Genomic DNA, 15,606 nt, shown 5'->3' with positions numbered 1-15,606 from the left:
CCTGCCTCCATCCCTCCCTCTATCCCTTCCTCCATCCCTCCCTCCTCTCTTGCTCCCTCTCGTTTCTGTTATCCCTCCCTACTTGCCCAATGAAAAAAAACTGAATGAATAGGGGACAATCCTTATCTGTCAGTAGACTATTTTCCGAATGAAACATCAAAGACTTTGTGTGGATTTAGAATCTGAATTTGGAGGGTGAAAATGTGAAGGGGATTCAATTGAATGCTGAACTTAATGGTTCATTGGCTAAAATGCACTGAATGGGCTTGACTGCAAGCTGCAGGCTAAAACAGCAGGCTACTATCGACATCAAGATGAAACGTAGGGAACATCAAATACCGGAGTTGTCATTTCGAATGGGAAGAAAACAGCGCTGATAGAAATCTAACGTGGTTGTTCTGCCACACTAACAGTCAAGCGCGTGCGCGCGGGCAGCTGGTCTGTCTTCAACCGGCGCCTGTCACAGACTGACAGAGCGAGGCGACTGTTCTCAGTTGCACGCGCTCCCCTCTCGTCCTCCGTCGATATCAAGCGTTCCTCTGCCTTGCTTATTATTTATTTATGAGTAGCCTAACTTAGAAAAAGAAACAGAGGCAGCAACCGGATTGCAATACCAATAAAAATAACAAGTCCAAGGAAGGAGGGGATAACGGGGGAAAAAGACGGGGAAAGAGAGAGAAAATGCAGTTTTTCTGACGTGTGTACGTTTCTCCTGTCTTCCTTTATTATATCATATTTACAGCGTCTTTTCTTTCTTTGTTTCAACTTAAAGAGGGAAATCAACAACATAAGGTGAACTTCAGTATTAAAAACAAAACAACTCCAAGACAAGCCACGAGTGAGGAAAAGAAAACGAGCGATGCTTTCTCGTCTTCTCTCGTCTTCTCTCCTCTTCTCTTCTTTTCTATTCTCTCCTCTCCTCTTCTCTCCTCTCCTCTTCTCTCCTCTCTTTTCTGTCGACGCAACACAATGGAGTATTTGTATCTACTTGGTCGATGGATGTGCAACTTCTTTATACCCAGGAGAATTCGCCCATCTCCTTTTTTCACCGGAAGATTTCTCCCGCTGTTGGTCTTCCTCCATGGCTTCGTCTTGCATCCGGACCCGTGCCTCTCCCACCCCCAGCCATGTCACATCCTGGCTCGGATCGGACACGCGGTTCGTCTCGGTGCTCTGCTTCCCACCGGACAACCAGCCAGGGTACAGAACGCTCTGAACAGAGCCTTGACCAGCCTGAAGCACCGGGCTGGAGAAGGCATCCTGCCTCTTCTGCCCTACAACCTCACCCTGGAGGTAACAGGTTAATTCATGCATTCATTAGTTCATTCATAAAAGAGGTTATATCTCTGCAATGGTCTCATCCATCCATAATTAATTAATTCAATTGGCAACTAGCCATTCAGTTAGTTAGATTGTATCTGAAATGACACCCTATTCCCTACAGTTGTATGGGATAGGGTGCTTGTAGGGAATAGGGTGTAATGTCAGACACTCTCTTCCTTCCCTGTCTGGAGGTGGTGTCTCGGTCCCCGTCTGGTGGCGACCCTGTCTCCCTGTCCAGGTGTGTGTGTCAGGAGCTGGTTGTGCAAGGGGTGACAGGTGTCCTGGCCTTCCCTCGTTCACCAGAGGAGATCATCCACATCGACTTCCTGTCCTCCTTCCTGGAAATACCTTTTATATCACTACTGGAGGACCTAGAACCACTCAGAGTTAAGGTAGGACCTAGAACCACTCAGAGCTAAGGTAAGACCTAGAACCACTCAGAGTTAAGGTAGGACCTAGAACCACTCAGAGTTAAGGTAGGACCTAGAACCACTCAGAGTTAAGGTAAGACCTAGACCCACTCAGAGTTAAGGTAGGATATAGAACCACTCAGATTTAAAGTAGGATATGGAACCGCTCAGAGTTAAGGTAGGATCTAGAACCGCTCAGAGTTAAGGTAGGATATAGAACCACTCAGAGTTAAGGTAGGATATAGAACCACTCAGAGTTAAGGTAGGATATAGAACCACTCAGAATTAAGGTAGGATATGGAACCACTCAGAGTTAAGGTAAGATATAGAACCACTCAGAGTTAAGGTAGGATATGGAACCACTCAGAGTTAAGGTAAGATATAGAACCACTCAGAGTTAAGTTAGGGTCTACAACCACTCAGAGTTAAGGTAAGATATAGAACCACTCAGAGCTAAGGTATAGGAACCTTTTGGAGGACCTAGGACTTCTGGAGGACCTAGAACCACTAAGAGTGATTAGTTTCATATCTTTACAGACTCAGTGATTCGTTTCATATCTTTACAGACTGAGTGATTCATTTCACATCTTTACAGACAGAATGATTTGTTTTCATGTCTTTACAGACGTAGTGATTAGTTCCATATCTTTACAGACAGAGTGATTAGTTCCATATCTTTACAGACGTAGTGATTAGTTCCATATCTTTACAGACAAAGTGATTAGTTCCATATCTTTACAGACAAAGTGATTAGTTCCATATCTTTACAGACAGAGTGATTAGTTCCATATCTTTACAGACAAAGTGATTAGTTCCGTATCTTTACAGACAGAGTGATTAGTTCCATATCTTTACAGACAAAGTGATTAGTTCCGTATCTTTACAGATGTAGTGATTAGTTCCATATCTTTACAGACGTAGTGATTAGTTCCATATCTTTACAGACAGAGTGATTAGTTCCGTATATTTACAGACAGAGTGATTAGTTCCATATCTTTACAGACGTAGTGATTAGTTCCATATCTTTACAGACAGAGTGATTAGTTCCATATCTTTACAGACAAAGGGATTAGTTCCATATCTTTACAGACAGAGTGATTAGTTCCATATCTTTACAGACAAAGTGATTAGTTCCATATCTTTACAGACAAAGTGATTAGTTCCATATCTTTACAGACGTAGTGATTAGTTCCGTATCTTTACAGACAGAGTGATTAGTTCCATATCTTTACAGACAGAGTGATTAGTTTCATATCTTTACAGACAATGTGATTAGTTCCATATCTTTACGGACAGAGTGATTAGTTCCATATCTTTACAGACAAAGTGATTAGTTCCATATCTTTACAGACAAAGTGATTAGTTCCATATCTTTACAGACAGAGTGATTAGTTCCATATTTTTACAGACAAAGTGATTAGTTCCATATCTTTACAGACAAAGTGATTAGTTCCATATCTTTACAGACGTAGTGATTAGTTCCGTATCTTTACAGACAGAGTGATTAGTTCCATATCTTTACAGACAGAGTGATTAGTTCCATATCTTTACAGACAAAGTGATTCGTTCCATATCTTTACAGACAGAGTGATTAGTTCCATATCTTTACAGACAAAGTGATTAGTTCCATATCTTTACAGACAAAGTGATTAGTTCCATATCTTTACAGACAGAGTGATTAGTTCCATATCTTTACAGACAAAGTGATTAGTTCCATATCTTTACAGACAGAGTGATTAGTTCCATATCTTTACAGACAAAGTGATTAGTTCCATATCTTTACAGACAGAGTGATTAGTTCCATATCTTTACAGACAAAGTGATTAGTTCCATATCTTTACAGACAAAGTGATTAGTTCCGTATCTTTACAGACAGAGTGATTAGTTCCATATCTTTACAGACAAAGTGATTAGTTCCATATCTTTACAGACAAAGTGATTAGTTCCGTATCTTTACAGACGGAGTGATTAGTTCCATATCTTTACAGACAAAGTGATTAGTTCCATATCTTTACAGACAAAGTGATTAGTTCCATATCTTTACAGGTGGAGTGATTAGTTCCATATCTTTACAGACAAAGTGATTAGTTCCATATCTTTACAGACAAAGTGATTAGTTCCGTATCTTTACAGACAGAGTGATTAGTTCCATATCTTTACAGACAAAGTGATTAGTTCCATATCTTTACAGACAGAGTGATTAGTTCCATATCTTTACAGACAGAGTGATTAGTTCCATATCTTTACAGACAAAGTGATTAGTTCCATATCTTTACAGACAAAGTGATTAGTTCCATATCTTTACAGACAAAGTGATTAGTTCCATATCTTTACAGACAAAGTGATTAGTTCCATATCTTTACAGACATAGTGATTAGTTCCATATCTTTACAGACAGAGTGATTAGTTTCATATCTTTACAGACAAAGTGATTAGTTCCATATCTTTACAGGTGGAGTGATTAGTTCCATATCTTTACAGACAGAGTGATTAGTTCCGTATCTTTACAGACAAAGTGATTAGTTCCATATCTTTACAGACAGTGTGATTAGTTCCATATCTTTACAGACAAAGTGATTAGTTCCATATCTTTACAGACAGAGTGATTAGTTCCATATCTTTACAGACAGAGTGATTAGTTCCATATCTTTACAGACAAAGTGATTAGTTCCATATCTTTACAGACAAAGTGATTAGTTCCATATCTTTACAGACAGAGTGATTAGTTCCATATCTTTACAGACGGAGCGGTTGTGTGTGTGTTAGTATTCCTAGTGGCAGCCTAAGCTGTGTGCCAGTCAGTCACTCTCATCTCGTATCCTCCTCTCTACGGCTGAGCAGCCAACTGCAACACACACACACACACTGGCTCAGGACTCAAGAGAAAGACTGTGGTGGGAAGAAAGAGAGAGAGCCAGTCAGAGAGATAGAGAGAAGGGGGAGTGTGAGGAAGCGAAAGGAGGGAGGACTAGGCTGAATAGAGTGTAGTCTGTCATGCTATGGGAAAAGTGAACCATTCTGAACTGAACTCTAGTTCTGGCCACAGAAGAGGGAGGAGATGAGGAAGAGAGGGAGGAGATGGGGAGGAGGGGAAGAGAGGGAGGAGATGAGGAGGGGAAGAGAGAGGGAGGATATGAGGATGAGGAGAAGAGAGAGGGAGGAGAAGAGGAGAAGGGGAACAGAGAGTGAGGATATGAGGAGGAGGGGAAGTGAGAGGGAGGAGATGAGGAGGAGGGGAAGAGAGAGGGAGGAGATGAGGAGGAGGGGAAGAGAGAGGAAGGAGAAGTTGAGAAGGGGAACAGAGAGGGAGGCACTTAGCAGTAGCAAGCTAACAGATACATGGGGAGGGGTGGTTATATTAAGTCTGTCTGTCTGTCTGTCTGTATATTTGTCTGTATTTGTGTGTGTGCGTGTGAATGTACAGACCTACACACCCAGAAGTGTGTGACTTGGCAGATGAGAGTGACAATTCCTCCTAATGTACTTTAGATAATTATAATGATAGAATGACCTGCACAAATAAATCACACTGATGGAGGAGAGGATGTAGGGAGGAGTGGAGAGGATGGAAAGAGAGGGAAGATGAGGGGAGAAGATGGAGAGAAAAACTGGAGAGGATGAAGGAGGGGAGAGGAGAGTATAGAGGAGGGAGGTGAGAGGAGGAAAGTGGGGAGGATGGAGGAGAGGAGAAGAGGACAGTGGAGAGGAGAGGAGAGAAGAGGAAAGTGGAGAGGATTTTAGGAGAGGTGAGAATAGGAAAGTGGAGAGGATGGAGGAGGGGAGAGGAGAGGAGAGTATGGAGGAGAGGAGAGGAGAAGAGGAAAGTGGAGAGGATGGAGGAGAGGGAAGTGGAGAGGATGGGGAGAGCAGAGGAGAGGAGAAGAGAAAAGAGGATGAGGATGGGGGATTGGAGGGGAGAGGAGAGGAGAAGAGGAAGGTGGAGAGGATGGAGGAGGGGAGAGGAGAGTATGGAGGAGAGGAGGAGAGAGGAGAGGATGGAGAGAAGGAGATAAAAAGTGCTTCTTTCATCATCAGTATCATTCCAGGTGCTTTGGCTCATCTATAAACAGCCATGGCTGTGTCCCCAAAAAAGTGCACTATAGGGAATAGGGTGCTATTTGGGACTTAGCCTGTAACCTTAGAGGATGATAGAGGCCTCTAGAAGCTACAGGGCCATATTACAATGGGTAGCACAATTGAGGACTTCACCATTTTAATGTAGTGGGTGGGACTTCCAACTTTATTGGCTGATCCCTCCTGGTGACCCTGTTGGAGTCATGTCCAAACGAGACATCAGGATCAGCCAATCGTGAAGAAAAAAATGTACTATCTTCAACATGGAGATGGCGCTGCCTATGCTGTCACAGATGCTATAATGGCACAGATACAAAGATGAGTCGTCTATCTATCTCTATGTCTGTAACGAAGGTTTGGAGTTGTTCTTGGGCAGGTCACATGTTGTTGTTATGATTAGATGTCACTGTTTGTTGAGAACTAACTCTCCTCCATTGTGATCTGTCCATCCAGCACTCTTTCATTTCCTCTCATTCTTCCCTCCCTCACTGTAGAAATAGAAGACTAGAACATTAAAAAGCTAATTTAGTCTCTCTGAATGTCATCACATTTAATCCTCAAACCCTGATTATGAATTAATGGAGGCACTGTTGACTAGTGCTGGTCTTTTAAAGACAAACACACACACACACAAACCTAAAAATACACACAAACCTCAAATACACTACACGTTTGAAATCACCCTCCTGCAACAGGGTGATCATATTTAGATCCTACTGTACATCTGTATGCATGCACACCCACTCCACACACACACATACACACACACAACCTCACACACAACCTCGCACACTCACACACAACCTCGCACACTCACACACAACCTCGCACACTCACACACTCACTCACAACCTCACACACTCACACACAACCTCACACACTCACACACAACCTCACACACCCACACACAACCTCACACACTCACACACAACCTCACACACACACACACACACACACACAACCTCACACATACACACAAACACACACACAACCTCACACACACGCACACACACACACACACACACACACACACAACCTCACACACTCACACACAACCTCACACACTCACACACAACCTCATACATACACACACACGCACACACACACACACACACACACACAAACACACACCCACTCCACACACTCACACACAACCTCACACACAACCTCACACACTCACACACACACACACACACACACACACACTCATACATAGACACACACACATACACACACACACACACACACACACACACACACACACAACCCCACACACACACACACAACCTCACACACACACACAACCTCACACACAACCTCACACACACACACACAACCTCACAAACACACGCACACTCTTACACACACACACACACACAACCTCACACACTCACACACACACACAACCTCACACGCACGCACACACACACACACAAACACACACACACACACACAACCTAACACACACACACACACAGATTAACAATGTCATAGTGCTATCTAAATAAACAATGTCATAGTGCTATCTAAATAAACAATTGCATAGTACTATCTAAATAAACAATTGCATAGACCTATCTTTATAAACAATGTCATAGTGCTATCTAAATAAACAATGTCATAGTGCTATCTTAATAAACGATGTCATAGTGCTATCTAAATAAACAATGTCATAGTGCTATCTAAATAAACAATGTCATAGTGCTATCTAAATAAACAATGTCATGGTGCTATCTAAATAAACAATGTCATGGTGCTATCTAAATAAACAATGTCATAGTGCTATCTAAATAAACAATGTCATGGTGCTATCTAAATAAACAATGTCATAGTGCTATCTAAATAAACAATGTCATGGTGCTATCTAAATAAACAATGTCATAGTGCTATCTAAATAAACAATGTCATGGTGCTATCTAAATAAACAATGTCATAGTGCTATCTTAATAAAAAATGGCAGCACTATGACATTGTTTATTTAGATAGCACTATGACATTGTTTATTTAGATAGCACTATGACATTGTTTATTTAGATAGCACCACAACAACATCCGGTGAAATTGCAGAGTGCGAAATTCAAAATACAAAAAATCGTAACATTGAACATTCATGAAAATACAAGTATCTTACATAATTTAAAAGCTTCACTTCTTGTTAATCCAACCGCGTTGTCAGATTTTAAAAAGTCTTTACGGCGAAAGCAAACCCTGCGATTATCTGAGGACAGTGTACCACAACAAAATGCTTTTTCAACCAACACAGGTGTCACAAAATCACAAATAGCGATTAAATAAATCATTTACCTTTGAAGATCTTGCTCCGTTTGCAATCCCAAGGGTCCCAGCTACACAATGAATGGTCGTTTTCTTCGATAAAGTCCTTCTTTATATCCAAAAATGTCCGTTTTGTTGGCGCCAGTGATCTCAGTAATCCACTCGTTCAACATGCATACAAACAAATCCAAAAAGTTAGCGGTAAAGTTCGTCCAAACAAGTCAAACGTTGTTTCTAATTAATCCTCAGGTCCTCTAATATCTAAATAAACAATCATAATGAGACGGAGAATAGTATGTTCAATATGAAAGATTTCACCTCATCACACGCCAACAAGACTACTTTTCTAATGAGAGACTAAAAACTACAACTACTTGTTAACTTTTAGAGAAACAAGCCTGAAACCCTGTCTAAAGACTGTTGACATCTAGTGGAAGCCATAGGAACTGCAATCTGGGTCCTATCTATTTGTATATCCCATAGGCTAGCATTGAAATGGACTGTGACCTCAAAAAAACATTTCTGAATGGACTTTCCTCAGCTTTTCACCTGCCATATCATTTCTGTTATACTCACAGACCTTTTTTTTTCAATCAGAAACTATAGTGTTTTCTATCCAACGCTACCAATTAAATGCATATCCTAGCTTCTGGGCCTGAGTAACAGGCAGTTTACTCTGGGCACGTCAGTCATCGGAAATTCTGAACAAGGTTTATAATGTCATAGGCCTATCTAAATTAACAATATCAAGGTGCTATCTAAATGCTAACTAAATAAACAATGTCAAATTGCTCCCGATTCTTTATAATTGTCATTTGAGACCTGGGTATGTTTTTTTAGTGTTTCACTTATCAAAGTGATTTAAATGTTTCTGCTTCAAAGATACTCAAATTTCGAGCAATGAATTATGAAAGTGGATTTTTTTAAGCGGAGGGCCCTGCCCCCTGAAAGGTCTGTACACTGTTCTGTATATGGGGTATTTATGAGTGGATAGTGTCTATGTCCACGAGATAAAAACTTGTTTAATTGTGTCTAATTGTGTGTTTGTGCTGACTGAGGCTGAGAAACATCCCATTCATATTCACATCTGATCTGGTGTTTATAGGAGAGAGGGGAGACAGATGGAGAGCAAGTGAGCGAGTTGGAGGAGGGAGAGTAGAGGGGGAGGACGGAGGGAAGTTGTGTGAGTCATGGTGTTCCAGATGTTCTCTCAGATTGTCCTTCACAACCAGCCAACTGCTTAACTCTGGAGATCCACAGGGGCGTTACTATATGCATGCACACACACACTGTCTGTCTATGATGTATTGGTACTGTTTGCAAAACAGATTCTCTATGACATCAGAGAATCTATTTAGGCATTGTATTGTTGTTACTTTAAATCTCTCCGAGTATTGATGCGTTATATCTGCCAGAGTATTGATGATTTTAATCTCTCCAAGTATTGTTGCTTTAAATCTGCCAGAGTATTTCTGCATTATATCTGTCAGAGTATTGTTACTTTACACCTCTCAGAGTATTGATACTTTACATCTGCCAGAGTATTGATACTTTACATCTGTCAGAGTGTTGATGCTTTACATCTGCCAGAGTATTGATACTTTACACCTGCCAGAGTATTGATACTTTACATCTGTCAGAGTATTGATGCTTTACATCTGCCAGAGTATTGATACTTTACATCTGTCAGAGTATTGATGCTTTACATCTGCCAGAGTATTGATACTTTACATCTGCCAGAGTATTGATGCTTTACATCTGCCAGAGTATTGATACTTTACATCTGTCAGAGTATTGATGCTTTACATCTGTCAGAGTATTGACGCTTTACATCTGCCAGAGTATTGATACTTTACATCTGCCAGAGTATTGATGCTTTACATCTCTCAGAGTATTGATGCTTTACATCTGCCAGAGTATTGATACTTTACATCTCTCAGAGTATTGATGCTTTACATCTCTGAGTATTGTTGCTATATGTCTATCAGAGTAATGTTGATCTACATCTATCCAACAATTTTTGCTTTACATCTCTTAGAGTTGTCACAGGCCTGCTTATAGCCTGTGGCAAAAATGAGGGGACACGAACAGGTATAGGCCAATCAAAAATGTTATTTATTATAAACCCAACTATTAACTTTAAACAAAGAAAAGGGAATGAGGTGTGAAAGTATCATAATGTAGGGTGTATGTAAAGTGCAGGGATGCATGAATCTGTGTGTGTGAATGACTGAGTGGAAACTATACAAAACTACAAAGGAACAAACAAAACAGGATCATACCTGGAGGAGCAGAGAGCGAGAGAGAGAGAGATTACCCTGAGCCCAGGTGACTCCAATCACTAATGACCCTCCTCTGCCTGCAGGAGGAACCGCCCCTGCACTGCAGAGTAGGGGCCGTGACACCCCCCTCCTTAAAATGAGGATCCCATCCTCAACCCAAATTTCGGCCCAATATATTCAAAACAATCAAATTCCCCAAAAAGAAAAAAAAAGGATACCAGTCCCGGCTCCTAGTAGTGTCCCCGTGTCCCCCAACTGACTGTCCGCCCCTCAAACTCGTCAGCCCTGGTACCTGGGGAGCATTTTAAGAGGAAAGGGGCGCAGACAGCCCGTAGGGGTCAGCAGAGAGAAGATACAAACTAGGTTAAAGGTGCACAGGACAGAGCATCAGCAATGATATTATCCTTACCACTAATATGTCTAATATCAAGGTTGAATCAGGTGCTGGTTGGGATTTTGCAGGTACCTCAGAAAAATAAGTGGGTTGTGGTCAGTGAACACAGTCAAAGGGGTCAAACCAGAACCAACATAGACCTCGAAGTGCTGTAAAGCCCAAATGAGACCTAAAGTCAATTACAGAATAGTTTTGCTGATACTTATTACATTTCGGGAGAAGAAACTGACTGGACATTGTTATCATTCTCCTGGAGAAGCACAGCCTCAGCACCGATTTGACTGGCGTCTACCTGCAATTCGAAAGGTTTCCCAAAAGAGCCTTAACTGCATCAAATGCCTCTTGACACTGGGTGGACCAGATACATTCAGCCTTGGCCTTCAACAGATTGGTCAGTGGGGACAATACTACTGAAAAGTTTCCAGAAAGCACGGTAGTACCCCGCCATTCCCAGGAAGCACATCAGTTCTCTTTGTTGAGGGCTGTGGGAACTGCTTCACAACCTGGACCTTGGCTTCCATGGGACAGACAAAACCCTGACCAACAACCTTGCCTAGGAATGTGACTGTAGCTTGGGCAAACTCACATTTTGCCAAATTAATAGTCAACCTGGCCCACACCAGTCTTTCGAACAGGGCTTGCACTCTCCAAACATGCTCCTCCCAGAAGTCTGAGTAGATGACCACGTCGTCCAAATACACGGCACACCCTTCCAGACCTGAGACCACCCGATTCATTAGCCTCTGGAAGGTGGCTGGAGCATTCCGCAAGCCGAAAGGCTTGCTGTATAAGAGAACAAACCAGACAGAGTTATAAAGGCAGCAATCTCACAAGCTCTTTTGGTAAGGGGTACTTGCCAAGATCCCTTTAAAAGATCAAATTTGCTGGCCCAACTTGATCAATACAGTCCTCCATCCTAGGAAGATGGTAAAGGTCTGCTTTAGTAACATTGTTAGCTTTTCTATAATCAGTGCAAGGTCTGAAAGTGGAATCAGACTTTTTGACCAAAAGACAGCGTGAAGCCCAATTTGAACAATATGGCTCCGCAATACCATCGTCCAACATATACTGCACCTCTGTTTCCAATTGCAGTCTCTTCTCCTCAGATACACGATAAAATCTCTGTTTGAAAGGCTTAGCATCTCCGATGTCTATATCATGCTCAATTAAGTGGGTTTGCGATAGAGTGTCAGAAAACAAAACAGGGTAGTTTCTAATAAGAGCTACCGATTCATCACGTTTCTCAGAGTCTAAATGATCTACCAAAACCCCAAGGTTTTGCAAAGTCTGGGAGTTTTTCAACCAACCTTGTAAGACCTCATCCGAAACCCTAACTTCCTCCTGTTCTCCCCCTCCACCAAATGAAAGCCACAAGATGCAGTGACTGGAGCAGCAGTCAACGCTGACCTGACCGCTGGAGGGCCTTCAACTTTGCTTAGAACACGGAAGTGATAACATTTTAACAGGTTCACATGGCATAATTTAGAGGACTTCCTATTACCAGGGGTTTCAATAAGATAGTTCAAATCTGACACTTTACGCAACACAGTGAAAGGACCACAGTATTTTGCCTGAAAAGGTGAACTTACAAGAGGCAGAAGAGCAAGTACACGATCACCGGGACTAAACTCACGCAGCTCAGCCTGTCCGTCATATTTCACTTTCATTTTCCATTGTGAAGATTTTAGTTTCTTTTGCCAGTTCACCAGCCCTACAAATCAAATGTATTTGTCACATACACATGGTTAGCAGATGTTAATGCGAGTGTAGCGAAATGCTTGTGCTTCTAGTTCCGACAATGCAGTAATAACCAACGAGTAATCTAACCTAACAATTCCACAACTACTACCTTATACACACAAGTGTAAAGGGATAAAGAATATGTACATAAAGATATATGAATGAGTGATGGTACAGAGCGGCATAGGCAAGATGCAGTAGATGGTATCGAGTGCAGTATATACACATGAGATGAGTAATGTAGGGTATGTAAACAAAGTGGCATAGTTAAAGTGGCTAGTGATACATGTATTACATAAAGATGCAGTAGATGATAGAGTACAGTATATACATATACATATGAGATGAATAATGTAGGGTAAGTAAACATTATATTAAGTAGCATTGTTTAAAGTGGCTAGTGATATATATTACATCAATTTCCATCAATTCCCATTATTAAAGTGGCTGGAGTTGAGTCTGTTGGCAGCAGCCACTCAATGTTAGTGGTGGCTGTTTAACAGTCTGATGGCCTTGAGATAGAAGCTGTTTTTCAGTCTCTCGGTCACAGCTTTGATCCACCTGTACTGACCTCGCCTTCTGGATGATATTAACAGGCAGTGGCTCGGGTGGTTGTTGTCCTTGATGATCTTTATGGCCTTCCTGTGACATCGGGTGGTGTAGGTGTCCTGGAGGGCAGGTAGTTTGCCCCCGGTGATGCGTTGTGCAGACATCACTACCCTCTGGAGAGCCTTACTGTTGTGGGCGGAGCAGTTGCCGTACCAGGCGGTGATACAGCCCGACAGGATGCTCTCGATTGTGCATCTGTAGAAGTTTGTGAGTGTTTTTGGTGACAAGCCGAATTTCTTCTTCAGCTGCGCCTTCTTCACCATGCTGTCTGTGTGGGTGGACCAATTCAGTTTGTCTGTGATGTGTACGCCGAGGAACTTAAAACTTACTACCCTCTCCACTACTGTCCCATCGATGTGGATAGGGGGGTGCTCCCTCTGCTGTTTCCTGAAGTCCACAATCATCTCCTTAGTTTTGTTGACGTTGAGTGTGAGGTTATTTTCCTGACACCACACTCCGAGGGCCATGGATCATCACTACAGGCTCTGGGCCATGGATCATCACTACAGGCTCCGGGCCATGGATCATCACTACAGGCTCTGGGCCATGAATCATCACTACAGGCTCCAGGCCATGGATCATCACTACAGGCTACGGGCCATGGATCATCACTACAGGCTGCGGGCCATGGATCATCACTACAGGCTCCAGGCCATGGATCATCACTACAGGCTACGGGCCATGGATCATCACTACAGGCTACGGGCCATGGATCATCACTACAGGCTCCAGGCCATGGATCATCACTACAGGCTCCGGGCCATGGATCATCACTACAGGCTACGGGCCATGGATCATCACTACAGGCTACGGGCCATGGATCATCACTACAGGCTCCGGGCCATGGATCATCACTACAGGCTCCGGGCCATGAATCATCACTACAGGCTCCTGGCCATGGATCATCACTACAGGCTCCAGGCCATGGATAATCACTACAGGCTCCTGGCCATGGATCATCACTACAGGCTCCAGGCCATGGATAATCACTACAGGCTCTGGGCCATGAATCATCACTACAGGCTCCGGCATTGAATCATCACTACAGGCTCCAGGCCAAGGATCATCACTACAGGCTCCGGGCCATGGATCATCACTACAGGCTCCGGGCCATGGATCATCACTACAGGCTCCGGGCCATGGATCATCACTACAGGCTCCGGGCCATGGATCATCACTACAGGCTCCGGGCCATGGATCATCACTACAGGCTCCGGGCCATGGATCATCACTACAGGCTCCGGGCCATGGATCATCACTACAGGCTCCGGGCCATGGATCATCACTACAGGCTCCGGGCCATGGATCATCACTACAGGCTCCGGGCCATGGATCATCACTACAGGCTCCGGGCCATGGATCATCACTACAGGCTCCGGGCATTGAATCATCACTACAGGCTCCGGGCCATGGAGCATCACATGTCTATCAGAGTATTGTTGCTTTATGTCTATCAGAGTATTGCTGCTTTATGTCTATCAGAGTATTGTTGCTAAATGTCTATCAGAGTATTGTTGCTTTATGTCTATCAGAGTATTGTTGATATACATCTATCAGAGTATTGTTGCTATATGTCTATCAGAGTAGTGTTGCTATATGTCTATCAGAGTATTGTTGCTATATGTCTATCAGAGTAATGTTGATCTACAACTATCTGAGTATTGTTGCTTTACATCTCATAGAGTAATGTTGATCTACAACTATCTGAGTATTGTTGCTTTACATCTCATAGAGTAATGTTGATCTACAACTATCTGAGTATTGTTGCTTTACATCTCATAGAGTAATGTTGCTTTATGTATTTCATGGTATTGCTGCTTTAGACCTGAATGTAAAATAACTGAAAGACAATAGCAGCGTTGCTGAGTGCTCAGATTGATCGCAGTCCATAATATGATTAAATAGAGTAAGAGACAGCCAACACACACACACAGTATCTAGACAAAAGAGAGTGTATATTTGCATAAGTGGGTATTAGAGGCCCATGGACAGAGGAGCTAGATAGGAGAGATACAGTAAGACTTAGCTCTCTCTCTCTCTCTCTCTCTCTCTCTCTCTCTCTCTCTCTCTCTCTCTCTTTCTCTCGATCTCTCTCCCTGTCTCTCTCTCTCTCTCTCTCCCTCTCTCTCTCTCTCTCTCCCTCTTCTCTCGATCTCTCTCCCTCTCTCTCTCTCCCTCTCCCTCTTCTCTTCTCTCGATCTCTCTTCCTGTCTCTCTCTCCCTTTCTCTCTCCCCATCTCTCTCTCTATCCCTCTCTATTTATCTCTCTCTCTCTTTCTCTCTCTCTCCCATTCCCCGCTCCCTCTATAATTCTCTCTCTCTCCCCCTCTCTCTCTCTATCCCTGTCTCTCTCTCTCTCTCTCTCTCTGTCTCTCTCTATCCCTGTCTCTCTCTCCCCTCTCTCTCTATCCCCTCTCCTCTCTCTCTCTCCTCTCTCTATCTCCCTCTCCTCTCTCCTCTCTCTCTCTCTCTCTGTCTCTCTCTCTCTCTCTCTCTCTCT

At 42.8% G+C, this 15,606-nt stretch overlaps 1 protein-coding gene across 1 annotated transcript in view; it reads left to right on the top strand.

The window, feature by feature from the left end:
- Window positions 1–499: 499 nt before the first annotated feature.
- The window catches only part of LOC116374073 (glutamate receptor ionotropic, NMDA 3B-like), a 47,446-nt gene continuing 32,339 nt past the window's right edge, over window positions 500–15,606 (top strand). The window contains exons 1-2 of the mRNA XM_031823850.1: window positions 500–1,293; window positions 1,515–1,715. Coding sequence (XP_031679710.1) covers window positions 970–1,293; window positions 1,515–1,715 — 525 coding nt within the window. The 5' untranslated portion in view covers window positions 500–969. The remainder of the gene's footprint in view (window positions 1,294–1,514; window positions 1,716–15,606) is intronic.

This window comes from Oncorhynchus kisutch, linkage group LG5, assembly GCF_002021735.2.
Source record: "Oncorhynchus kisutch isolate 150728-3 linkage group LG5, Okis_V2, whole genome shotgun sequence".
In the NCBI taxonomy this organism is placed as follows: Eukaryota; Metazoa; Chordata; class Actinopteri; order Salmoniformes; family Salmonidae; genus Oncorhynchus; species Oncorhynchus kisutch.
Note: the sequence above shows the minus strand (reverse complement) of the source record. Positions and strands in the feature narration are given on the sequence as shown.